Here is a 25,951-nt window from a genome sequence, read left to right as displayed (position 1 = left end):
ATACTGATCAATTAGTGAAAGATCCATTTCCAAAATCATTATGAGGCTACTGTGAATGGTATTTATATATTGTAGATACTGATCAATTAGTGAAAGATCCATCTCCAAAATCATTATGAGGCTACTGTGAATGGTATTTATATATTGTAGATACTGATCAATTAGTGAAAGATCCATTTCCAAAATCATTATGAGGCTACTGTGAATGTTATTTATATATTGTAGATACTGATCAATTAGTGAAAGATCCATTTCCAAAATCATTATGAGGCTACTGTGAATGGTATTTATATATTGTAGATACTGATCAATTAGTGAAAGATCCATTTCCAAAATCATTATGAGGCTACTGTGAATGGTATTTATATATTGTAGATACTGATCAATTAGTGAAAGATCCATTTCCAAAATCATTATGAGGCTACTGTGACTGGTATTTATATATTGTAGATACTGATCAATTAGTGGAAAGATCCATTTCCAAAATCATTATGAGGCTACTGTGAATGGTATTTATATATTGTAGATACTGATCAATTAGTGAAAGATCCATTTCCAAAATCATTATGAGGCTACTGTGAATGGTATTTATATATTGTAGATACTGATCAATTAGTGGAAAGATCCATTTCCAAAATCATTATGAGGCTACTGTGAATGGTATTTATATATTGTAGATACTGATCAATTAGTGGAAAGATCCATTTCCAAAATCATTATGAGGCTACTGTGAATGGTATTTATATATTGTAGATACTGATCAATTAGTGGAAAGATCCATTTCCAAAATCATTATGAGGCTACTGTGACTGGTATTTATATATTGTAGATACTGATCAATTAGTGGAAAGATCCATTTCCAAAATCATTATGAGGCTACTGTGAATGGTATTTATATATTGTAGATACTGATCAATTAGTGAAAGATCCATTTCCAAAATCATTATGAGGCTACTGTGAAATGCTCAGTGTTCTTCTTCATGGTATTAACATATGGTAGGTCTAAAGGATGTCATGAATTTGAGATCTACAGTTCATTCCAAGATCTTAGTATGCATTTTAAATCAATTTTACAATTTTTCTGATACCTTTATAGTTGTTAGCATTGATACTATATGTCATATTTACTAAAGGAAAACTCAGTTTTGCCAATGTCAGACATGGCACTCAGCTCACAGTGTTACATGATGTTGATTGACCTATTGATCCACATTAGGAAGTAGATGACTCATTAAATGTTACACACAATACATGTGTAATTCTCATCAGTGAACAAAGTGAACAAAAGAGGAAGTGATTGTGTGTTGAGTCTGTAGGGTACTCCCCAATACTGAAAAAAGTGACTTTTGGCCAACAGGTTTATTTCAATGCACATTGATTGACTTTAGGAGATGTTGTTGTTTTGCATAATTGATCGTGTATGTCAGTAGATGTAAATTAATCTAGTGGAGAATAATTTAATTATTGCATCTACATTTCATTTTCAGATGTGCAATCTCACCTTCAAGTTGAAAGACCAATATTTGGACTTGGAGATGACATGGTACGAAATAGAAAGATGAGCCGTTTGCGGCGCATGAGCCCCGCCAACTGCAAACAGCAATAAGATTGGATTGTGACAGATAAAGGCAGCAAATGAAAAGACAGAGCGTGGAATGAAGAAGGATACTTTGTAGTGGAACGGTTGGCTCTACTGTTAAGAGCAAGAAACAAAGAAAATGACCAGCAGTACAAAAGACCAATTCAACTGCAGGAATATGCTGACATGTGTGCAAAGACTAGAAGCAATAAAATGTCATGTGTTTGACTCAGTTGATTTGTTACTTCCCATCGATGATTACCATGAATATTATTATAGAACTTCTGATCAGTAGATTAGGCTAGCAAACTATGCCACCTATGTCTGGGCTTAGATGGAAAACCACTCCCACCTCTTTATCAGGTTATGGAACTTGCTGGTTTCATGGCAGTGAACCACACAGTATGATATTCTCACAGTACGAGTACAATATGGTCAAGGTAGTTATGGTGAAAGGCCTTCTTGAGCAGAAGTCTTCTGGTGTACATTTGACATGGAGCAACTAATAGACCAAGTTATAGCAATGACATACCATAAAGACAATTTAGCCTAAGCATTATTGGTCTTTCACTGAAACACCTCAGAATACTTTTGTGCTTTCTGTGTGTCCAAGAGGTAAACATATGTTTGCTGATCTTCTTGATCATTCCATCTGGTGGGTCCTTAGATCAAATTCACATTTGAGTGTTTGTGTCTTTGTGCTCATGCAATGGCTGATGCCTTAAAGTATTCAAATCAGATGATTATGTTAGCATAGAAAAGATGCTGGTAAAGGAGAAGGTTAGTATTAATATTTGGTGGCTGTTGTACAGCCAATGTCTGTGGGTGATGAGGAGGGCCAGAGGGTTGTTGATTGTGGCCAATCGATAGATGGGTAGTTGCATCCACTTCCATTAGGGGTATTTCTAACTTGTTTGGTTTTGGGTTCTTACAAACTGATAGCTGCAATAAATGCTCCTTTCAGTAGCACATCTTTTTTTGACCAAAGATAAGTTGTTCTCATTTATGTGCATCACCAGTTCCTTTCCTGACACAGGGATGGTATAGGCATAATACTTACCTTAGTAAGTCTAATGTATTACTAGTTCATTTTGTATTGAGTACTGTTATTAAAAGCTTTGACTTTGCTAGTAGTGCTCTGTGAACTCTCAACTACTCTTCTATCCCTTAGTAGAGCAGGACACCCTTATACCTTACACACTAAGCCATTTAGTGATGTTGATAGATTGAAGATGAGGTGTCAAATATCATTTAATTACAGGGTTTGATTGTTGTTAGGTTTATTAAATCAGTCATGCTAGCTAACACTTAATTGCAAGCCTCTTCACAGCTGGATCTTACTAGTACTGCAATGTCCTGATCCAAAGAATGTAGTATAGTACTACTGTAATAGTAGCAGCTTGACAACCAACACTATTACTGCAGTGGAGCTGTACAGAACTTCTGAAAGACTACTTCACAATCAGGATTTTGTTCCATAGCATTAATTTATTTTCTTTAGTTTATGGGAGTACACTTCTGTTAATTCCCACTTGAAAATTAATAAGTCTTCTGCTTTCAAATTCTCAAACACATACCCACCCATTCCATGTTGTAATGGTGATTAGAAAATAGTTGTTTCTTCAAAGTTTAGACATGACCCTAACAACGATTGAGTAAGTAATTTTGTATCTGATCAGCTATGAAGGAACCAGAGGGCGTTTCATTTTTGATAATTTACAGTATTACTTTCAATGAGACATTTTCTTTAATTTTTTCTACAGTTTCCTTTCGTTCAAAGTATTACAATCCTTCTGTATATGCAACTCAGTCTGAATTGAATAACAATAGGAAAATTTAAACCAAAGGTAGGAAGGGTGATGTTAAATTCCACCAAGTTGAAAACAGGTGAACAGGCTCGTAGAAACTTTTGTGTTTTTATGAGATCTTTACTTGCTGTCTTTAAAGCCACCGTTGTATATTGCAGCCCTGAGAAGTTCGCCCAACTGGTAATTAGCTATGAATACAGCATTTCTGAAACCAAAGAGATTTAAACAGTTATGTAGTGTAAAGAGAGCAGTTGGCTTTGACGTAACAGTAATTATTGTAAATCCATTTAAAATATTAATTGAGACTGTATGTACTTAACTGTTTTGGCTTTTATATGATGCAATATTTAAGTGCCTGAGACCAAGCACTTGAATGAGTATTACTAAGACCAAAGGAAGAAAGAGCATGATGTGGCTACGATGTAATGCAATACCTAAGGCATGTCTGTAGTGTAAGTTGAAACAGGTACATCATTAATTTTGTTCTTAATATTTTCATTATTTGTTGGTGAAAAGTGGGGGAATTACTTTGATGACAAAGTGGTGAAGGAGAGGACAGAGACTGGTAGATGAAATAAATAAATTCATTGAATGGGGGCATCAGGGGGTTTTACAGTCTCCTAACAAGTTGGAGCGGAGGATACAGTGTCAGGAATGTCATACAACACTTAGTACAGACAAATGAAGCAGTATGCTTGGATACCGTTCATGGAAGTCTTATCAGAGAAGATGATGCAGCATTTTGAGTTGTTAAAGCTGTATTTTGCAATGAATTTCCTAGCCTTGTGATACTCTGGTGATTTCCAACATGAAATATATTGCTTTCCAGAACTGTTACAGTAGTCCTCCAAAATCACACCAGCAATAGTACATGGCAAGAATGATGCCATATAAGGGGATTGTTGCTCAAATGCAGCTTCATTTATTGGCTCTTACAGATGATTACCCAGTGTTATAAGTACTAGTCAATCAATATAGCCATACTGCAGGGCCAAACTGTTATGAAGAGAAAAATTCTATTTGTGTATCACAGTAACAAGTTGTGTCATTAAGTAAGGCTATAACAGACCTGTTTTGTCTTTACTGCAAATAATTATATACTTCAGCATGTTCAATGCAAAATTGATTAGTCAGCTGATTATATATTTGAGTAATATATCATGGCTCTAGGGTTCCACTTGACTACAGCTAGGGTTTAGAGTCAATGCCATGTGTAATGGATAGCCTTGAATGGTCTGTGTACACAGTCACCATGTATTAAGGTATGTTGATGATGCTTGTACCATCATGTGAAGGGATAAAGGATCTTGCCCTTCTTTCTGTATGGATAAACCCAATCACTTGGGGTACAACTGTATCTCCACATTGATGTACAATTTATTTAAGAGACTGACTTTAGCATCAAATGCTTTTGTAAATAGTCAAATTTTGGAGAAATTATTTTAAAGATTCCTATGTACATATTTTCATTAGTGTCAAGTTACTGCTTGGGGAAACCTTTCAAATTTTGATAAAAAAAGAAAGAAAGAAATGTATGTTTCACTTGCTTTAATGTTTAAGAAACCAAGAAAAATGTATTCAGCAATTATGCTGATAAAAAAGAAATTGTGGAGAATAAATGAATTAAAAACAATTTGTCTAGAATTGTTTGTGTACTTGTAATGCAAAACTGTAATATACAAATATGTCAAGTACCAGTTAGTGACTCACATACTTGAGATAAGTGCCAACAACATTCTTGTGTAGATGCAAGTGCAGGTGAAAGGACATTAGAATTGCCTCGACTTTAGATTTTGCTGATAGGTTTCAAAATTGCTGTACTTTGAGGCTATTCAGGCTAATGAGTGTTATATTAAGCATTTGTCTCGCTGATAGACAGAATGAGGGAAGGAGTGACCATAATTTGACTTCCTAACATGTGAGGAGCTATACTGAAGACATCTGAAATCATGAAACCTTTGTAAATACTAAGAATGAGAGCTAAGTACTGATGATTTCCTCATTAGGCTAGTTGCTTTATCTCAAAAATAGTGACCTTCACCCCTAGCAATATACTAGTGGACTTGGGAACATCATGCATAGCAGAAAGTATAAATTCTTCCTAACATCCAGATAAGAAAAACCTCTCATGGTGCATACTGCAAGGTAAAAAAAAGAGGTAGAAAACAAAAAGACCACTCAAGTTGGTGATAAATTTCAAATAACTAAGCTTCCTTAAATAAACCCATAGATGAGTGAATGTACAGCAGATGAATAGTGATGTAAAAGAGTGATGAATGTTTTATGTTCATATGTACAGCGCTTCAAGATTTCCGGGAGGCGCTATATAAGTATTACGTATTATTATTAATATGTGGGCTACATATAGTTACAACTAGTATGATTACTATTAGTTAATAAGGCTACATATAGTCACAACTAGTACTATTAGTTAATGTGATATTAGCTCCATGTGGACTACATATAGTTACCAGTAGTAATATTTATTACTAATGTTAATGTGATAGTAGCCCCATGTGGGCTACATATAGTTACAACTAGTACTATTACTAATGTTAATATGATATTAGCTCCATGCCGGCTAAGTATAGTACAAACAGTACTATTACTAATGTTAATGTGATATTGGCTCCATGCGGGCTACATATAGTTACAACAAGTATTGTTACTATTAGTTAATTGGGTTACATGTAGTCACAACTAGTAATATTAGTTAATGTGATATTAGCTCCATGTGGACTACATATAGTGACATGTAGTAATATTTATTACTAATGTTAATGTGATAATAGCCCCATGTGGGCTACATATAGTTACAACTAGTACTATTACAAATGTTAATATGATATTAGCTCCATGTGTGCTACATATAGTTACAACTATTACTAATGTTAATGTGATATTAGATCCATGTGGGCTACATATAGTACAACTAGTACTATTAATAATGTTAATGTGATATTAGTTTCCATGCGGGCTACATATAGTTACAACAAGTATTGTTACTATTAGTTAATTGGGTTACATGTAGTCACAACTAGTAATATTAGTTAATGTGATATTAGCTCCATGTGGACTACATATAGTGACATGTAGTAATATTTATTACTAATGTTAATGTGATAATAGCCCCATGTGGGCTACATATAGTTACAACTAGTACTATTACAAATGTTAATATGATATTAGCTCCATGTGTGCTACATATAGTTACAACTATTACTAATGTTAATGTGATATTAGATCCATGTGGGCTACATATAGTACAACTAGTACTATTAATAATGTTAATGTGATATTAGTTTCCATGTGGGCTACATATAGTTACAACTAGTACTATTACTAATGTTAATGGGATATTAGCTCCATGTGGGCTACATATAGTTACAACTAGTACTATTACTAATGTTAATGGGATATTACCTCCATGTGGGCTACAACTTTACAACTAGCACTATTACTAATGTTAATGGGATATTAGCTCCATGTGGGCTACATAGTTACAACTAGTACTATTACTAATGTTAATGGGATATTACCTCCATGTGGGCTACAACTTTACAACTAGCACTATTACTAATGTTAATGGGATATTAGCTCCATGTGGGCTACATATAGTTACAACTAGTACTATTACTAATGTTAATGGGATATTACCTCCATGTGGGCTACAACTTTACAACTAGCACTATTACTAATGTTAATGTGATATTAGCTCCATGTGGGCTACATATAGTTACAACTAGTACTATTACTAATGTTAATGGGATATTACCTCCATGTGGGCTACATATAGTTACAACTATTACTATTAATATGTTAATGGGATATTAGCTCTATGTGGGCTACATATAGTTACAACTAGTACTATTACTAATGTTAATGGGATATTACCTCCATGTGGGCTACAACTTTACAACTAGCACTATTACTAATGTTAATGGGATATTAGCTCCATGTGGGCTACATATAGTTACAACTAGTACTATTACTAATGTTAATGGGATATTACCTCCATGTGGGCTACAACTTTACAACTAGCACTATTACTAATGTTAATGTGATATTAGCTCCATGTGGGCTACATATAGTTACAACTAGTACTATTACTAATGTTAATGGGATATTACCTCCATGTGGGCTACAACTTTACAACTAGCACTATTACTAATGTTAATGGGATATTAGCTCCATGTGGGCTACATATAGTTACAACTATTACTATTAATATGTTAATGTGATATTAGCTCTATGTGGGCTACATATAGTTACAACTATTACTAATGTTAATGGGATATTAGCTCCATGTGGGCTACAACTTTACAACTAGCACTATTACTAATGTTAATGTGATATTAGCTCCATGTGGGCTACATATAGTTACAACTAGTACTATTACTAATGTTAATGGGATATTACCTCCATGTGGGCTACAACTTTACAACTAGCACTATTACTAATGTTAATGGGATATTAGCTCCATGTGGGCTACATATAGTTACAACTATTACTATTAATATGTTAATGTGATATTAGCTCTATGTGGGCTACATATAGTTACAACTATTACTAATGTTAATGTGATATTAGCTCCATGTGGGCTACATATAGTTACAACTAGTACTATTACTAATGTTAATGGGATATTACCTCCATGTGGGCTACAACTTTACAACTAGCACTATTACTAATGTTAATGGGATATTAGCTCCATGTGGGCTACATATAGTTACAACTATTACTATTAATATGTTAATGTGATATTAGCTCTATGTGGGCTACATATAGTTACAACTAGTACTATTACTAATGTTAATGGGATATTAGCTCCATGTGGGCTACAACTTAACAACTAGCACTATTACTAATGTTAATGTGATATTAGCTCCATGTGGGCTACAACTTAACAACTAGCACTATTACTAATGTTAATGGGATATTACCTCCATGTGGGCTACATATAGTTACAACTATTACTAATGTTAATGTGATATTAGCTCCATGTGGGCTACATATAGTTACAACTATTACTATTGTTAATGTCGCTATTTAATGATACGACTTCAATAAAGATATCCATATTAGCCTGTAAATATGCCACCATTTGGTAAGTAGTCTCCTTTGTAAATCCAAAACTTTCTTCAAAGGATGATGTACCCCTTATAACTCTGCTCAAGGAGACAGTGTTCCACTTTTCAACCAAAGAAATATGGCAACCGTACTCGATCTGTACCAAACTGAACTTGAAAGCAAACAGGTGTGATGTGGTTTTTGGTCTAACAAATTTAACTCTGGACAATTATTTAACAGACAGAATTTTCTCATCCACAAAGATAGAATTTAGTTCAAATATGATATGTTCCCATAGAAATATTACATGATTGAAAGCCAGTCATACAAAAATATAAACCTCAATATTAACACAAATCTTTTACTTTTCATAAACATATCCAGCACAGTATTGAATTATTATAAATAACATTCCCACATGCTTTTAGCTTACTGTTAGCTTGACCATAGTTTTGGCTATGATAACAGTTAACATTAGTACATTTACAGAAACCATCCTCCAGGCTTTTTTTTACAATGCTCATAATTGCTGATTCCTATCAAAGATTACTCATGGCAACTTCATAACTATCTTTCCATAACTGAGCTTATTTTGAGGTTCATTTTGAGCACAAAAAGAAGTTCAAGGTGATGTTAACATCGATGAGTTAAGTCGTTTACTTCAGCCCAAGCACTGCGATATTGATACAATAGCTATCAATCAGGTGGTAATCTGGGAATCACTGGCAGTATCAGGTTTCCAAAAGCAGAGTCTTGCGTTACAAAGTATGCCACCGAGTTGCTATGAGCATGCTGTGTGTTGAAGTAAATACAGATCAATTAGGTAAGGAAATAAAGGCTAAGCAACTTAATTATTTTGTTTAGGTTTGAATGCTGAAGTAACTGTTAGTGCTTGCAGCATGCTAACTATTCTCCCATTCATGTATTACACTTGTGCACAAATAGATTATTAGTGCATTTATATCACCTAAATATCCAAATACTTAAACAGTCTGCTACCAAAAAAGTAAATAATCAACAAGTACTTCAGACTTAAAACACATTTATAGGAAAGTTTTGGCTTTTCTTCACATTTGTGAACCTGAGCACAGATATTTTTGTATTTAACTGGTAAAGATAAGTAACTTCACATCTTAGGTACACATCTTAGCAACACATCTTAGTACAATATCTTACAACATGATTCTGATCTTGGTGGATTTTATATCATCTAGTAAATGGTTTGATGAACATGGACAGATGCATCAAGTCAGTTCTACTAACCATGCCAACACTATCTAGTAAATGGTTTGATGAACATGGACAGATGCATCAAGTCAGTTCTACTAACCATGCCAACACTATCTAGTAAATGGTTTGATGAACATGGACAGATGCATCAAGTCAGTTCTACTAACCATGCCAACACTATCTAGTAAATGGTTTGATGAACATGGACAGATGCATCAAGTCAGTTCTACTAACCATGCCAACACTATCTAGTAAATGGTTTGATGAACATGGACAGATGCATCAAGTCAGTTCTACTAACCATGCCAACACTATCTAGTAAATGGTTTGATGAACATGGACAGATGCATCAAGTCAGTTCTACTAACCATGCCAACACTATCTAGTAAATGGTTTGATGAACATGGACAGATGCATCAAGTCAGTTCTACTAACCATGCCAACACTATCTAGTAAATGGTTTGATGAAACATGGACAGATGAATCAAGTTAGTTCTACTAACTTACCATGTCAATACTATCTAGTAAATGCCATGATGAAACATGGACAGATGCATCAAGTTAGTTCTACTAACTTACCAAGTTTGGTCAAAAACAAGTTCTTGAATTTGTCAAAATTCTTTCCATCTCCTATACATATTACAATAACCTTCCAAAACAGACCGAAATAAGAACAACATGCCTGTAAGACTATGTACAGCAAGGAATGAGCACTCCTTGTCTCCCTGCAGACTCTACTTACTTGAAGGGCTTGTCTCTGTTGCATGGCAAGATGGTGAGCTTCTCCAAGATCTCTTGATATCTATAGGAAAATATATCAACATGACAGATAATTCATTTTCAAGTAAAATCTACATACACCAGGAAGCCAGTAAGCTTAGTGATTCCTTGGGCACATTTTGGCATAAGAAAATTAAACAAACTTAAAACTAGATTAACTGACTTCAAGTGATCAGTAAGGCTTGCATAAATGCAGACTTACCTATCAAGTACAAAGCTTCACTAGTCAAATGACCTTTGACCTCTACCACTCTCAATAGGGTCCTTCCAGTCACCAAGCGGTATCTACATTCCAACTTCAGAAGTTCAATCAAGATGCAGCTTTTGACTTTTCATGATTACATTTTCAGTCTTTGAGCTATGTCAACCTCAAATGACCTTTGACCGCCTACCTATTTCGATAGGGTTCTTGTACTATGCAAGGGGTATTACCATACCAACTATGAACTTCAACAAAGATTTAACTTTTGGCTATCGTGTTCACAAGGCTTTCAGACTATGACCACTGTTGACCTTACAAAATGTTTGACCTCTACCATTTTCAATAGGGTTCTTGTACTCACCATGCAGGAACTACATGTTAAGTATGAAGTTCAGTCAAGATGTACTTTTGGATTCATGTTGTTAACAAGCAGGTGTGACATACACACACCATCACATAAGTGCCCTTGGAATTACATTCAAAGTTTTTTCCTTAATAGTGTTTAAACAGGCTTCAATTTATAGGCAAGTCAACAATGCAACCAAGACGTGTACCGATACTCCTGTTACTTTAACCAGGAAACATTACAATGACACCCACACTCAGCTTTAATAATTAAGACAAACAAAGTGTTGTGCTTACTTTTGCCTTTGTTGTGCAAAGAATATGTTCCCCACAATGTCAGTCTCTTCCCATTAATATCTAGCTATCAAATTAACAACTAATACATCATCTCAGTAATCTGCTTCTCTCTATGTAGCAGGTAAACCAGGTAATGCTGAAGAAAATTGCGACAACAATGTTTTATGTAGAGTTCAGAGTGCATTTGAAGACATTTGGAGGGTCAAAAGTCTGAAATATTTTAAATAGGGTAACTCCAATTTAAATCTTGGATCAGCTTCATGCATAGTATATCAATCCATTTTAGTAAGTACAAAAACTCAAGTGTTCTTTGTGGAGCTCAAAGGGTAATTTGCAGTTCAACACTGGACAAAGTCTGAAAGTGAAAATCTTGCAAGTACTTTACACTCCAAAATCAAATTCTGCATGAACATCATAAGTGGTATGTGAATCCATTTTAGCAAGTGCAAATACTACTGCTGTTGTTGCAGTTAAAGGTCATTTCAGGTTACCAGAGGTTGAAGTATGAGAATATTTGGAAGAACGATAACTCTGGAAAACTTTGATAAACTGTTCATGTGCTGTGGGATCCTCTTTAATAAGTTCAAGAGCACATTGTTGCTGAGGTCAAAAGTCTTTGGAGTTCACCAGAGGTCAAAGTCTGAAATCCTTCAAACACAATAATTCCATTATTAAAGCTCAGACTTTGTAGTTGATGTTGGATACACTTCATTGAGTACAAAAATCAAAATCTTTTGTAGAGGTTAAAAACCTTCGATAAGGTCAGACATCGCAGGTCATCTGAGGTTATCTGAGGTCAAGGTATGAAACCCTTGTTTAAAGGTTCACATGAGTGTAAGGACTTCGCTGAACATGCAAATTCAGCAATGGTTAATACTTGAAATCATTTGTGCAGTGTTACAGCAAATATTCTAATATGAAATGTGGCAAGGACTCACTAAGCCATATATGTCTTTCTGGACATGGCTAAGGAAACAGAACATTACCAAAAATGAGTTTCAAGATGTGCAGATGTTAAGGATCACTAAAGTTATCAAACAGAAGGTACAACAGACAACACTGTATATCAGTAAGGCTGAATTTACCCGTACACACAATTTCTATACTGCCTATTATCATAAATTGAGTGATATTACAATACAATGTTATGTAACATCTACAATATAAATTGATGGTTTCTTCAAAGTTGCAAGCAGCTAAATTAAATGAATACCCAAGACATAACTGCCACTGTAATGGCCATCATTTACCTATCAAGTTTTTAATAGTCCAGAGGTTTTTCATAGTTGTCGCAAATAACTTAAAAATCACTCAACAAACCCTAATCAAATCATATAATCATATGAAGTACAGGTTAGAGATAATGACATTCAAAAGTTACCAAAACCCACAAAATGGTAAACATTACAACATGGTTGCGATTTTATGGATATTTTGCGTTCATATGTCCAACCAAGGAGGACCACATACCTTATAGAAGAACACTGAAATGATGTCTATTTTTCCAACTTAAAGGTGTTGAAATAAGTATTCAAAACACTAAAAAAAAAAACACTTTCGCCATTCCTTACACAGATTAAAACTTGTATTGCTTCCAAACACTATTTATGCCAAAATGTTGACATTTTCACAGATAAGGATAAACTTGAAGTAAAGCTATTGATTACTTGCTGTTTTCTAGCACCAAGAATTCTCTTCTTTTGTATTAAAATATATTTTACTTGACTTCTCTAATACTTCTTCACAATAGTATATTTTACGACACTACATTCTTGAAAGAAGACTCTGAGATAGAGGCCCTTGAAATAACCTGGGTAGTAAGGACAAAATGAATCTGTGATATTACAACCAGTGTTTGAGTACTCCAAAAGAGTACTTGGTACTTGAGTAGCACTCGGGTACTTTTTTGCAAGTAGTTGCACTCAAGTTTCAAGTTTATTAAAACTCCAGTATAAATACATGAAAGTACATATTTATAGTAAGATATGAAAAACAGTTAAGAGTTATAAAGCTTGAAATAGCATGTACTATATATTACAAATAATAAATCAAAAGTTAATAAATGAATTAAAGTAGGTTTTGTGGAACAACAGAAAGAATTTTTTAAACGTACAGTTCGAAATTTTGGCGCAATTGTCCTATTTCTCGAATTATAATTAGTCTGTTGAAGAAGTGACTTCAGCTCATTATGGAGTGGGTGCTTTTCATCTCTATGAATTTTATGAGAAAGCCTTTTAAAACCCCTCACAGCTGCATTGTTAACATGGTGTTAACATCTAGGCTAAAATTGTTGGCACAGTAACGCAAGGAGGCTCTAATTCTTTTCTGATCCTTTACACGTAAAAACATGGTACCAGGCAGGGACAGCTTATATAAAATGAGGTAGAATATAGGTATTATAAACTTCCATTCTTATGTCTAACTTAAAATAAAGCACAATAAAAGATAAAGTAGAAATGATGAAACAAGCCCTCTTTAAAATTCTGGAAATATGACACATAAAATTAAGATTATTGTCTAAACACACCCCTAAATACATCATCTATTCAGTATGGGTAACTTCGGCAACCTGTATAACAGTTTTCCTTGCTTTGGCAGTGAGTAGGCCCTCATGTTTAATATTGGAATTTTCAAAAAAGTTCTTTCTTTAATCACAGACAGTAGCAACATGAGATACCACAGAATCATTACTTTGATCGACATTATGTGAGGAATTAGATATTCTAACAGAGATTGCTGTGTTGTCTGCAGTGGCGGAGCGTCCATACAGTCGGGGGGGGGCGGATGCCCCCCCTGACACTCAAATGGACTGCTGACGCCCTTTCAGCATTTTACCACTTTTTACTTATTTGTGATTGACTTTTTTATTGCGCTCTCATCTACCTATTGACATTTGTCAAATTTTGTTGGTGACAACACTTATTTATTCTTCGTTTATCTGCAAATTAGCAAGGCTCAGAAAGGGTAATTTCCGGCAATCTAGGGAGAATCTTTACTCAACAAATTTCTGTACGCTAAGCGCCAACCTGTGGTGGCGCTAAGCTTAGATAGTGTGGAATGTGCCCCTACAGACCATTCTCACGCCCCTGACCAATACCCCTAGTTCCGCACTGGTTGTCTGCATATTTGGTGATAGTGAAATTAGACTTTGATCTTATTTCCTCAGTGTAAATTGTAAGTAACAGTGCTGAAAATGGACCTCCCTGGGGGACCCCAATGCTGATTCAGATTATTTGTATTGACCTGCTTTCAATTTAATTTGCCTTGACCACCCTTTCATGAAATCAGCCAAGTATGGATATAATCTAATTAAAAGTGATTACATGCAGACCGAAAATGGAGAAAACCTAAGATAATGTTCGATGTTATGTTTTTCTTTATGTTTTGATGTACAACCGGTGTTGTTTATGGATGAAATATGTCATTTAATGACTGAAAATGACAGTGATAGTTATTAAAACTAATTTAAACGGCATTTTGATAGCATTCTTGAACAAAAGTGATACTCATTATAAGAGCAACCATGCCTAAATGTGAGTTTAGTAATGAATATGCAAAACTAAACAGCAGTTACGTCACCAGTATAACACATGCATGATTTTCAAGTTTTAGTTAAGATTCCAAATTTGAGTTAAAATGTAGAATTGAAAGCCCCTCGACATGATGATGTTATCCATAAGCCCTTGCAGACTTCTCCCACATTCGTGGTCGTAAAAAGAAATGCCTCTTGGCCAGTTTTTATTTATTTATTTAACTCTGTACTGGTAAGGCATGCATACTGCCTATATAGTACACACTAATCCTGTTCGAGGCTGTTGTTTTCTCCTCGACTTAATTCTTCCTCTGCCTTAGGTTTTATCACCGGACAGCTCCTTTCATATAATAGGACTTTAGAAGTAAATTATTGCTGAATTGAATATACAATAAAGATGGTAAGTCGGTGTTACTTTGATCAGCTTCAACATAGTCAGTAAGAACTTGAGCTAACTGTTACAGTAATAGTGTTACTGTTAATAGGCTAGTACTAGAGGTACAGTAGAAGCCTAGGTCATAGTACAATATTAGTAGCCTTGTCAGAGACCTAGTACTGATAAAGTGACGCTATTAGGCCTAATCAAAGAGACATTGTGAACATGACACCACAGATACATGAGAAGAGGAGAGTTCTAAGATGCTATAGCTTAGTGCATTCAGGAGTGCCACTACTAGCAGATTGGTGTCACTAACAAACAAGCAAAGCTTTGCTATCAATATCAAACCACTCGCTCTCTGCGTACAGGTGAATTGCTTAGATCAAAGTCACTCTTTGAAGACCAGAAAAGGGAATATCAATAACCAAACCGAGCAAGACAGAAAATACTAGATTAACAATATATAAGATAGAGCCAATGAATGAAACACATTGGTCCAGTTGAAATCTACCTTGTTCCAGTGATGAGTTACATTTTGACTTGTTTTTATTTGGATAAGTGCATAAGTGCAATATTAATGATGTTTCTAGTTGTTTTTCATTGATAAATTCAGGACCCCTCATCAATGAAATCATTGATTCATGTTGAAGTTAAATGACTGTACCTTACCAACAAAAGTAACATCCAGTTGAATTACTTTCCAAGGTTTATATACAGTCTAAAGCAAAACAAAAAGTTGCTGAGGTAGTCCATGTATATGACGTCACAGATTATTGCAATACACTGATGTAAATACAGTGAATAGATTTTTATATAGATTATACCTCAGCACTTTGTAGAAGAAGCTATAAAGCTGGTGGTTGGAGTTGGACTTAATGTGATTCTTTAGACAAGCACTTTATTATACAAGTTTACATCTCAGATTTCTTTAATCCCTTTTAATTGGAAACTCACTGCAGTTGGCACCCCATCTTTTGTGCGATTTTGGCCAAGTGATCCCGTCCTGTATAAAAACAAATTCACAGAGAGAAGATTCAAAGAAGAGATATAATAGATGAAAAGGTTAATTTGATGTGTAATTTAAACATCACCATTCAGGAACTGTCTTCCATCTGGAAAACAGTCAGTTGTGAATTATCATATTACACATATTTATCATACCAATATCTTTAACCATCACTGTTAGCTTTTGAACACAAGTTATTATTTGTGTGTTATAAGGTTAATTTATTCAAATTTAAGTCACTGTTACATAAAACACAGCCTTAATTCAACACCTACGCTGCCAAGGCAACTGTTATAATTGGATGTTTCCATGTCAAGTAGATATCCCAAAGATTGAGTACTTAGAACAGTAGATGTCATGGTAACTGTCAGGTGATTACATTCAGTCATTATGTACATGTATGGACAGGACCAACTCCTCGGACAAACCTAACTGTCAGGTGATTACATTCAGTCATTATGTACATGTATGGACAGGACCAACTCCTCGGACAATCCTAACTGTCAGGTGATTACATTCAGTCATTATGTACATGTATGGACAGGACCAACTCCTCAGACAAACCTAACTGTCAGGTGATTACATTCAGTCATTATGTACATGTATGGACAGGACCAACTCCTCAGACAAACCTGTCAGGTGATTACATTCAGTCATTATTTACATGTATGGACAGGACCAACTCCTCAGACAAACCTAACTGTCAGGTGATTACATTCAGTCATTATGTACATGTATGGACAGGACCAACTCCTCAGACAAACCTAACTGTCAGGTGATTACATTCAGTCATTATGTACATGTATGGACAGGACCAACTCCTCAGACAAACCTAACTGTCAGGTGATTACATTCAGTCATTATGTACATGTATGGACAGGACCAACTACTCAGACCTGTCAGGTGATTACATTCAGTCATTATGTACATGTATGGACAGGACCAAATCCTCAGACAAACCTAACTGTCAGGTGATTACATTCAGTCATTATGTACATGTATGGACAGGACCAACTACTCAGACCTAACTGTCAGGTGATTACATTCAGTCATTATGTACATGTATGGACAGGACCAACTCCTCAGACAAACCTAACTGTCAGGTGATTACATTCAGTCATTATGTACATGTATGGACAGGACCAACTCCTCAGACAAACCTAACTTTCAGGTGATTACATTCAGTCATTATGTACATGTATGGACAGGACCAACTCCTGGGACATACCATTTGCTGTGTTTTATTACATTTTAAATCAACTTACAAATATGTAAAACCCATATGTTATAGTTGACCTGTCTGCATTCCTCTTGAACCTGCATAAACAATGTTTTCATATTTTGACTACTGCTGATTACAATTGACCTCTGATTCAACTTCTTGTGCACCATGTTCACTATCTACCATAAAGTTACTTTCTGTGTAAAAGATTTAACACATATACTTCAACCTAAACCACCTCAAGCACAAAAAAAAGAACAAGAAAACAGTTTGGCTCCTTTTTCCAGTATTGATGTGTCTTTGAAGCAATTTCATTCCATTTGAAGAGAAATCAAGCACAAATGACTCACATCTGTTGATTGCAGCAGTAAGTTAGCTCCGAGTGGCAGATAACAAAATAAGGACTTTATAGCCTCATCATGCATTCTATTGTAAACATGAACTCGCTGATCCCTAACTCTGCAATCTTCTTTGTTACTTTGGTTTAGTAAATAAGCACACAATCATGACGATATACTTTTTTCCATGTGCAATTTCTCACATACACAGAGATGCAGAGAATGACACATTCAAACCAAAACAAAGGTGTCTGTTCTGTGTTGTTTTGTAGAGAAGAAATAACTGATAGGACTCATGTATTGACCATGCTGTTCATAACTGTGCATCAGCCTATTTTCTGGGCTATGTATTACACCATGTCTAGCACCACTATGTTATGTCTGTGTGTCTCTGTCAACATTCTTGAGATCCATTCAAAGGACACATTAGTTACTTTCCTTGCTCTATAGAATCCACTGAAAATTGTTCACTGTTTAGGTTACACAGTTTTTAAATAGAACGTATGAAGGCCAAGTCATCTGCATCAGCTCATGTGTCCCACTGGCCGTTGTGTTTGTAATTGTATGATTACTTAGATCATTGAGATTGAATGCACTATGGGGCTTTAAGAAAGAAAGTCTCCTCCAAGAAACTGCTCTGTAGACAATGTGGGTAAAATAAAAATGAGGACAGTGAATTCGAACCGTCTGGTCAGCAAGAGAGGACAGTGCCAAAAAGGTTAATATCAAGTGCTCTAGACAAGGCAGTGCAATAGTGTAGATGTTGTGGTTTGTTATATGGAGATGGCAAGGATAATAACAACTGACTTTGCTGGGAGTTTAAGTCACAGGTTCACATACAGGTTATTTGATAGTCTATGCTAAGTGTGAGCATGCATTCCAATGACCATACTTCCTCACACAGGTTGTCTCATCTGAGGTACTGTAGAATCATCAGGAAAATTATGTACTCATAATTGAAATAGTCATTGTAGTGAATGCTGTATAACTTTTCACAACTGAATTATTCTTCACTGTACTAAGTTGCTGACAAAAATTTTAACTACTACATTTATCCTTTACTGTACATATTAACACAAGCCCTACTATTGGGTTTTGTTTTGCCTCAAATAGCAAAGTCTTAACAGTGAATATTTTCCCACGGTGTCATTAACACTATACAGGGAAATTACATGGAACAGACCAATTACCATTGAATCCAAGCTACAAGAAATTGTCTATGTTACTATTTGCTTTGCTAGCCAATATTGAATTACACAATCATTGTCATATTATGAGAGTTTTAAATTAAACAAGTATATGAAAATGTTTACCCTGGTTGGGTTTGCAATCTTAACCTCTTCTTCTGTTGCTGTAGGTCTTCTAAAATTTTACGATTTTGTTGCTCTGTTCAAAAAGGTGGAAATCATAATCTAAACATCATCAGAAATGGTACTGCACCTGATCAGGCAACTATCAAGCAGCATTTGCACAGATGCAAGTGACCAAACCAAGAAAATATCTGTAGAAATCAAAGCTTAAGCCTTCCAACAATACTACCATGAACCATTGGTAGGCTATATTACTATTAGACCATAAGAATGCACGTTAATAAACTGAAATTATGTAGAACAAAAAAACTTAGATGCTTAGGAGGCAAACTTTATGCATTGCAAAATTTAGTCTGCTAGCGAGCTCTTACAACCAACTCAACACTCATCTCTCTTACTATAATACTGTGGTGATCTGAAATCTGTAATTCATGAGACATCGCCATATTCACCATCCTAGGCAGGGAAAGTAATGAAGCCATCACCATTTGTTTAAAATATCTTAAATTAGAAATTATTTATATTTAGATTCTGTCTAATATGTAATTGAGAGCCAACAGCAGTTGCTTTAAGTTTAACATGTCAAACTGTTATGACAAAGTCAACAAGCTATGAGTATTAGACTAGCAAGACTATAAAAGGAGAGTATATTTAATGCATGGCCTAGAGGCTAGTAGGCTATCATAGGTCCCCGAACTGTAACAAGACTAGAGACAGCAGGGTTTACTGAAGTCATACATCGCGTAACCGGTATCTATGTTTAAGACAGGATGACTTTGTCTCAGGCAACTTTTCAAAACAAATGGAACCTATTTCTATACTGGATTATAGTAAGAATGGACTAAATATTGACTTAGTATTTCGTGCCTTGACCTCCAGACATTTCTGGAAGATAAAATGTTAGATCTTATCACAAAATTATTCTTGAAGATGCACTCGATGTTCTGGCTTGTTAGCGTGAACTTGAACTGAGTGCCAAATCCAGGAACTGGCCTCATTGAAGGTAGCAGCCACTAAGAGCAAACACTAACAGCAGCCACTAAGAGAAAAAAGACAGTAAGACATTGACCCACAATATTGCCACTGCGGTCGTTATTATGTGTGTGTTATAGTTGACACTGCGGTTGTGTGTGTGCTGCTCAATTAGTATAAATAAGTAAGGTATTGTTTTTTGGTTTGATTTTTTTCCCAAAATTTATTAATTGTGTTATCGACCTAGATGAGAGATCCGGTTAGCACCACATTTAAGTAGAAATGTTCCTCTTTATGTCTCTGATATCTGTAGCAGCAGAGCCGATTTCTTGACCAAAAGTGGCCTTAAAATTTTAACCCCGATCTAAGCAGGCGGTATATACGTAATGTGTAATGATCTAAAATAAAATGGCATAAGAAGTGTTTTCTCCTCAAAATCGATTAATTTGAATTATCGACCTAGATGAGTGGTCCGGTTTAGCACCACATTAAAGTAGAATGATCTCTTTTTCACATGGTATATCTCTATTATCTCTAACGAGGCCGATTTCTTGACCAAAATTGGCATTAAAATTTTAACCCCGATAAACGGACCTCTCTAAACAGGCGGCCTGTGTAATGATCTAAAATAAATGGCCTAAAAAGTTTTTTGTCCCCTGATTTTTTTTGGCAGACGCCCATGTATTTGCCCAAACTAAATTTCTAAGCCATGAGATCTAAAACTTAAGGAGGTTTGGGAGCATCATTGGGTCTAGGAAGTGTTATTTCCGGCGATCCGGGAGGTATATTTACCCAAAAAATTCTTGTACGCTACCAGCGAACCCGTTGTCGCGCTCCGCTTAGATAGTATCAGAGAACAGACCCGCGAATTATCGAACTACATAAGTTATCAGGTTAGCACAACATTTAAAGTAACTCATTTTTATGATCATTACATATACCGCCCATTTAGAGAGGTCGGTATCGGGGTTACAACTTTAAGAATACATTTGGTAAAAAAATTGGCTGTGTTACCGATATCAGACGTAAACAACTTGTAAACAGGGACGTCGCTAGAAAGGGGTGTGGAGGGTACCTCACCCCCCCCCCCAAATCTTGGTAAAACTGACGATAGTTGGCAAATATATAAATATCAGGCTGCATCAGTCAAATCGAATTTCTGCAAAGTGCCCTTTGATGTCGGTGCCCCCCCCCCCAGATTAAAAGTGCTTCCGCCGCCCTTGTCTGAGCTCTCCAACAAACTTAAGCTTAGTCTGTTATAGCTCCATGGTCTGCCTTTCTTTCGAGGCCAGTTCCATTCGTCGTCGGTTGAATGGTATAGACAGATATTCAAGTCGATGAATCCAGTGGTACGCGCTATATGTTTGGTGAAGTCGAAGCTCTCTTGTGGTTGCTCCTCGTCTCCTTCGCCAGTTCGACGGAAGCCGAGAGATCTTTTAGTCCCTGAGGCGTTTAGAGACAAGGCTACGGAGCACCACGACTCTACAGAGGCTGAACCATGTGATCGTGTTCCATATTCACCGCGCAGGGACGTCGTTAGAGGGGGTGTGGGGGTGTCTCACCCCCAAACTTGGTAAAACTTACGCTAGTTGGAAAATTGGAGTGCGACAGTCGGAATTTCCGACTGTCTCACTCTAGTTTAGCTAGGCCTATTCATTTATCCCTGTGATTGTGCATGACCTATTTTTTTTTTAAATTTCGGTCAAAATTGACCTTTAACTTGTCATATTTACCACGTTTTCCTTGGCACTTTGGGAAATTGTATCTCGCGATTCTTATACTCCACCGTACAAAACTTCGTATGATTTTGAAAACTACAAAAAAAAAATGCCTAATAGAACTACCGTCATAGGCGTAGGAGCCCAATTTGATTTGTGGGGGGGGGGGGGGGAGGTTGTAACGACTTGCCCGAAAAATATAACCAAAATTTTCGCGTGATAATGTGCATATCATACAGGCATGCATCGGTCTTTACGTCGCATGCAAATAGCATACAATCATTTTCCGTCTTATTACCCTTACGTATTGGTGAGAATTGTTGGGTAATAATAATATCAGTTTAACCACTGAAAAACACATTGCAAATTATCTTTCTTTCAGTAGGTGCCCAAAAGCTATCAGCATATGGCCCGAATTTCACAAAAATATTTGGTTGGGGTGGGGGGGGCACTAAGTTTGTGAAATGAGTGCCAGTGGGTACAAATGTATCGTAACAAGTTCGTAACGGAAGTGCAGTCGCGAAAGATTGGGTTTTCTGACTAACACTGACCGTATCGTTGACGAGTAGCGCGAGGGTGGGGGGGGGTACAAAGCAGCAGTCGATTTTCAGCCACTAATCCCCCCCCCCCCATCATCAGGCCTTAGCTACGTCCCCGGGTAAATGGTGGTTACATAGTACGCTCCGAACAGAATTCACCCGATAACCAGATGCAGATCCACCTAGCAACCGAGGTAACTTGCTTGAGGACTCCAACGAATAACTACTGATTTATTTTCATGCCTTCATCACTTTAGCCACCACTCACATTGGACCTTTTCTAAGTCTGACGATACATGCGCATGCATGTGAGGTCCTGAAAACATAATAAAAGTGGTTTGTCTTGCTATCCTTGTTTTCAAATTTCATATAAATGTATTCTCGTAGACCTAGCAACCTGGTTTAACATGCTGGCGTTTGACGACTTTTGGCCAAATTTGCGCTAAGCTCGCTATACGAACTCGGATCTGGGCTGTGCCTTGTTAGTTAGTTATTTAAATTATTAATAATGGCGTATGAGGAAATGCACCATTTCGTGGTATGACTCTCAGGACGGAAAGTCGAGAAACTCACATGCAGTCGCGGCGGATAGCTTCCTTCGCCTATATGTCCGGGGAAATTTTGGGACATCGTTCCTATAGACCAGGGGTGGGCAACCTGCGGGCCACATGCGGCCCGCCAGTGATTTTTTTTTTGCGGCCCGTGAGATGTCTCAAGAAAAAGCAAAAAATCAATCTATTTTGCATCATCACCAAAAACGAGCTAGCTGCTTAGAATTTATCTGCACTAATGATGATGTCAGGTTGGTATATTATCACCATTAATTATCAACTGGACTGTGTTGACATTATGGTTTTGTGAATACAGATTAAGTACACATACCTACTGCTTGAACGTCCTCGGAATCAAAGGTTTGAAATCAACAGCAGGTCGTTGGTTAGGTGCGGCCCTGTCAATCTTTCACTCCTAAAATCTGGCCCATTCATTCAAAAGATTGCCCACCCCTGCAATAGGCATATATCTGAGGCCATGGGATCAGTGGCGTCGTGCCCATTTGGGCCCGGGGGCATAGCCCCCCCCCCAAAAAAGTCTAAGGTGTCATAAAATGTTGTCATAATTTAAAAAAAAAAGTGTTTTCGAAATCGAAAAGTAGACTAAATATTCAATTGCTGGTCGTTGCGGATTTTACACACCCCCTAAAGACGACATATCGGGATTAGTACTGCCATTACCTTTGACTATGTTTGTCCTAAGCTCGCGTTTGATACAGTCTCAATTAACCTGGAAAATAATCACTTCGTTGTCGCGCGTTTTACCCTAGGTTTCGCTACTTTCGCTTTTTCTGCCCATGTTTTCAAACGGCATAGCTTTTTATTCATCCAGTCACCACTTCTCACGGGCATGGGCGGTGATCATGGATCAGCCAACACAAAAATGTTTCGATATCTTAAATTTTGGGCGCTTCTGGGAGACGAGGAATTGGTAAACTTAGGAATAAATTGCGATCACTTCCTTCAAGAATATTTCCCAAAATAAAAAATTGCAGAAATTTTTATCAATTTTAGGGGTGTTGCTTACTGCCATAATGCACGGGAAGTGCCGTTTCCTGCAATCTGAGGGGTCTGCCAGAAGAAAAATTTTCTTGTGCGCTGCGCGCCAACCTATGGTGGCGCTCCGCTTAGATAGTACTTACGGCCGGAATACTCGAATCGATCACGTCCCCCCACGTTTCAAATCGGATTGTCGCCCCTGCATATAGCCTGCTACCTAACCGCACTCGATGGAGAGTCACGAACCGTATGCACAACGACGACAACGTGCGTTCTGACCCTTTCTATGATTCGTCATAAGTTGTTGCACGAACAGCGTGTATCTAGTAATCGTACGTGATACACGCTTCCTATAAATAGTTATTACACTGCTAAATATGAAAGTATATATTGTCCATCAGTTTAGTTCGTCAAATATTTTAAAGTCCAGACATTAGACAATAAACAAAAAGCATCCTACTGGAAAAATTGTAAAAGAGCACTATGTTTTTCTTTCTGATATAATATTTAAAAGAACATGTAAAAGAATAATTCAAACCGGAAACAACATCTGCTGATAATATGATACCATATGATATGATGAAACTGGCAAAACATTGCACCAGATCGCATCTAAGGACCTTCAATTGTTCAAAATATCTCAAAGGGGAGGGCGACACCCCCTCCCTTTAGACCCCATCCCCATATCAATCGCAAAATGTGCTCCCCCCTATCATGTTAATACGGGTTAGCGATATCGCCACCGTATTTTTCCATATCGAATTTATACAAAGGCCTACGTGAGAACCGCAACCATGGCACTGAAAACTGTATGTTTTACAGTATGTTTTTATACTTATTTCTAAGAACTTTATTGGTCCTTGACGAAGATGATATGCAGATTGTTATTTTTTGGTAATTCAATATGTCGTCGAATATAATTTGTTGGAGAAAAAAAAGGTTTCCCCTTTGTAACACCATACAAAGCTTTTGTAGTTAGTAGTCTATGTAGCCTTCAAGCAGATAACTTATACTCAGTTGCCTTACCAGAGAGATTAATAAGTTAGTGAAGTAAGGGCCAGTGGGTGCAAATGTATCGAGAAAAGTTCGGAACAAAAGTGCAGTTGCGAAAGATGGGGTGTCTGACTGACCGTATCGTTGGCGATTATAGCGGGGAGGGGGGGGGGGGGGACAAGGCAGCAGCAGTCGGAATTTTTTGGCTTCAAAACCCATCCAGTTGGAATTTCAGCCACTACATCCCCTAATCATCAGGCCTTAGCTACGTCCCTGTCTGTAAGAGGAACATTTTTATTTTAATTACCGATAGTAGAGATACACCACGTGAAAGAGGAAACTCTCTACTTAAATGTGCTGCTAGGTCGATAACTTACATTAATCGATTTTGAAATAATAACACGTTTCTATAATAACACATTACCGCGCGTTTCAAGCTAATTCTATAACTATTTGCATCCCCATTCCGTGCACTAGGATCGAACGGTTTGTAGCCATCGATATTTAATACATCACAGTGTTACTGACTATTTTTTGCATACAAGAGGAATAACTTAACTTCGTCATTGTACCTCTCTTGACTGTTGCATATTCTCATAACTTAATGGTTTAAATATTTGGGGGAAAAAAATTGGTATAAAAATTGACGTAATTTACGCCTCTCTCCACAGGTTTTTGATAGGATTAGGCTACAAGTTTTAGTTGACTATGGATGCCGAAATCGTCCACCATTCCATTCCAAAATTATATCACATGAAAGAACAAAATATCATCTCTCTGATGGTTTCATTTTGGGCTTTTTACAGTATGCATACGTGAATTATTATCGTTTTAAAACAGGTAAGAAAAAGAACCGTCTTGTTATTGTCGGCTAATTTAGTCTGCCCTTAGTGGCTGCTGGGATTCAATTTTCCGCCACAGCGTACCCAGCGCTCGTCACAGTGTACAAACATCGGTGGCCAACGGCGCGTAACGTTGATGTATACACTTGGGGCTGCTGTTAGTGGCTGCTGGTATTGGCTGCTCTTAATGGCTGCTACCTTCAAACAGGTTTGCATGTACTGGATGAATTGGACGGCGC

The 25,951-nt window shown here is 36.6% G+C and overlaps 2 protein-coding genes across 4 annotated transcripts in view; one reads left to right on the top strand and one right to left on the bottom strand.

Annotated features, from left to right (window-relative positions):
- The window catches only part of LOC139976320 (serine/threonine-protein kinase stk11-like), a 40,517-nt gene extending 35,497 nt beyond the window's left edge, over positions 1-5,020 (top strand). Inside the window, exon 9 of the mRNA XM_071985005.1 lies at positions 1,488-5,020. Coding sequence (XP_071841106.1) covers positions 1,488-1,606 — 119 coding nt within the window. The 3' untranslated portion in view covers positions 1,607-5,020. The remainder of the gene's footprint in view (positions 1-1,487) is intronic.
- On the bottom strand, positions 4,921-20,118 carry LOC139976329 (SOSS complex subunit C-like). 3 transcript variants are annotated; one of them, XR_011796092.1, is made up of 6 exons: positions 19,952-20,111; positions 19,102-19,174; positions 16,177-16,225; positions 10,430-10,489; positions 6,811-9,249; positions 4,921-6,750 (listed from the first exon to the last, which is right to left on the bottom strand). XR_011796092.1 is itself a non-coding variant. In XM_071985025.1 (5 exons), exons 1-5 carry the CDS (start codon positions 19,979-19,981, stop codon positions 9,154-9,156), a joined length of 294 nt encoding a protein of 97 aa, XP_071841126.1. In that variant the 5' UTR covers positions 19,982-20,118; the 3' UTR covers positions 4,921-9,153. The 3 variants fall into 3 exon arrangements, 2 of the variants coding, with proteins under 2 accessions (XP_071841126.1, XP_071841115.1); XM_071985025.1 differs by having other exon boundaries at positions 4,921-9,249; positions 19,966-20,118; XM_071985014.1 differs by having other exon boundaries at positions 4,921-9,249.
- Positions 20,119-25,951: the final 5,833 nt, after the last annotated feature.

Source organism: Apostichopus japonicus, chromosome 2, assembly GCF_037975245.1.
Source record: "Apostichopus japonicus isolate 1M-3 chromosome 2, ASM3797524v1, whole genome shotgun sequence".
In the NCBI taxonomy this organism is placed as follows: Eukaryota; Metazoa; Echinodermata; class Holothuroidea; order Aspidochirotida; family Stichopodidae; genus Apostichopus; species Apostichopus japonicus.
Note: the sequence above shows the minus strand (reverse complement) of the source record. Positions and strands in the feature narration are given on the sequence as shown.

Coding starts and splice junctions, on each gene's coding strand:
- LOC139976329 (XM_071985014.1), bottom strand. CDS start 20,096: ATGAGGCCAGTTCCTGGATTTGGCACTCAGTTCAAGTTCACGCTAACA. Junction 19,175..19,951: donor GTCAAGGCACGAAATACTAA/GTCAATATTTAG, acceptor CTTTTTGAACAG/AGCAACAAAATCGTAAAATT. Junction 16,226..19,101: donor AGATTGCAAACCCAACCAGG/GTAAACATTTTC, acceptor GTTTTTATACAG/GACGGGATCACTTGGCCAAA.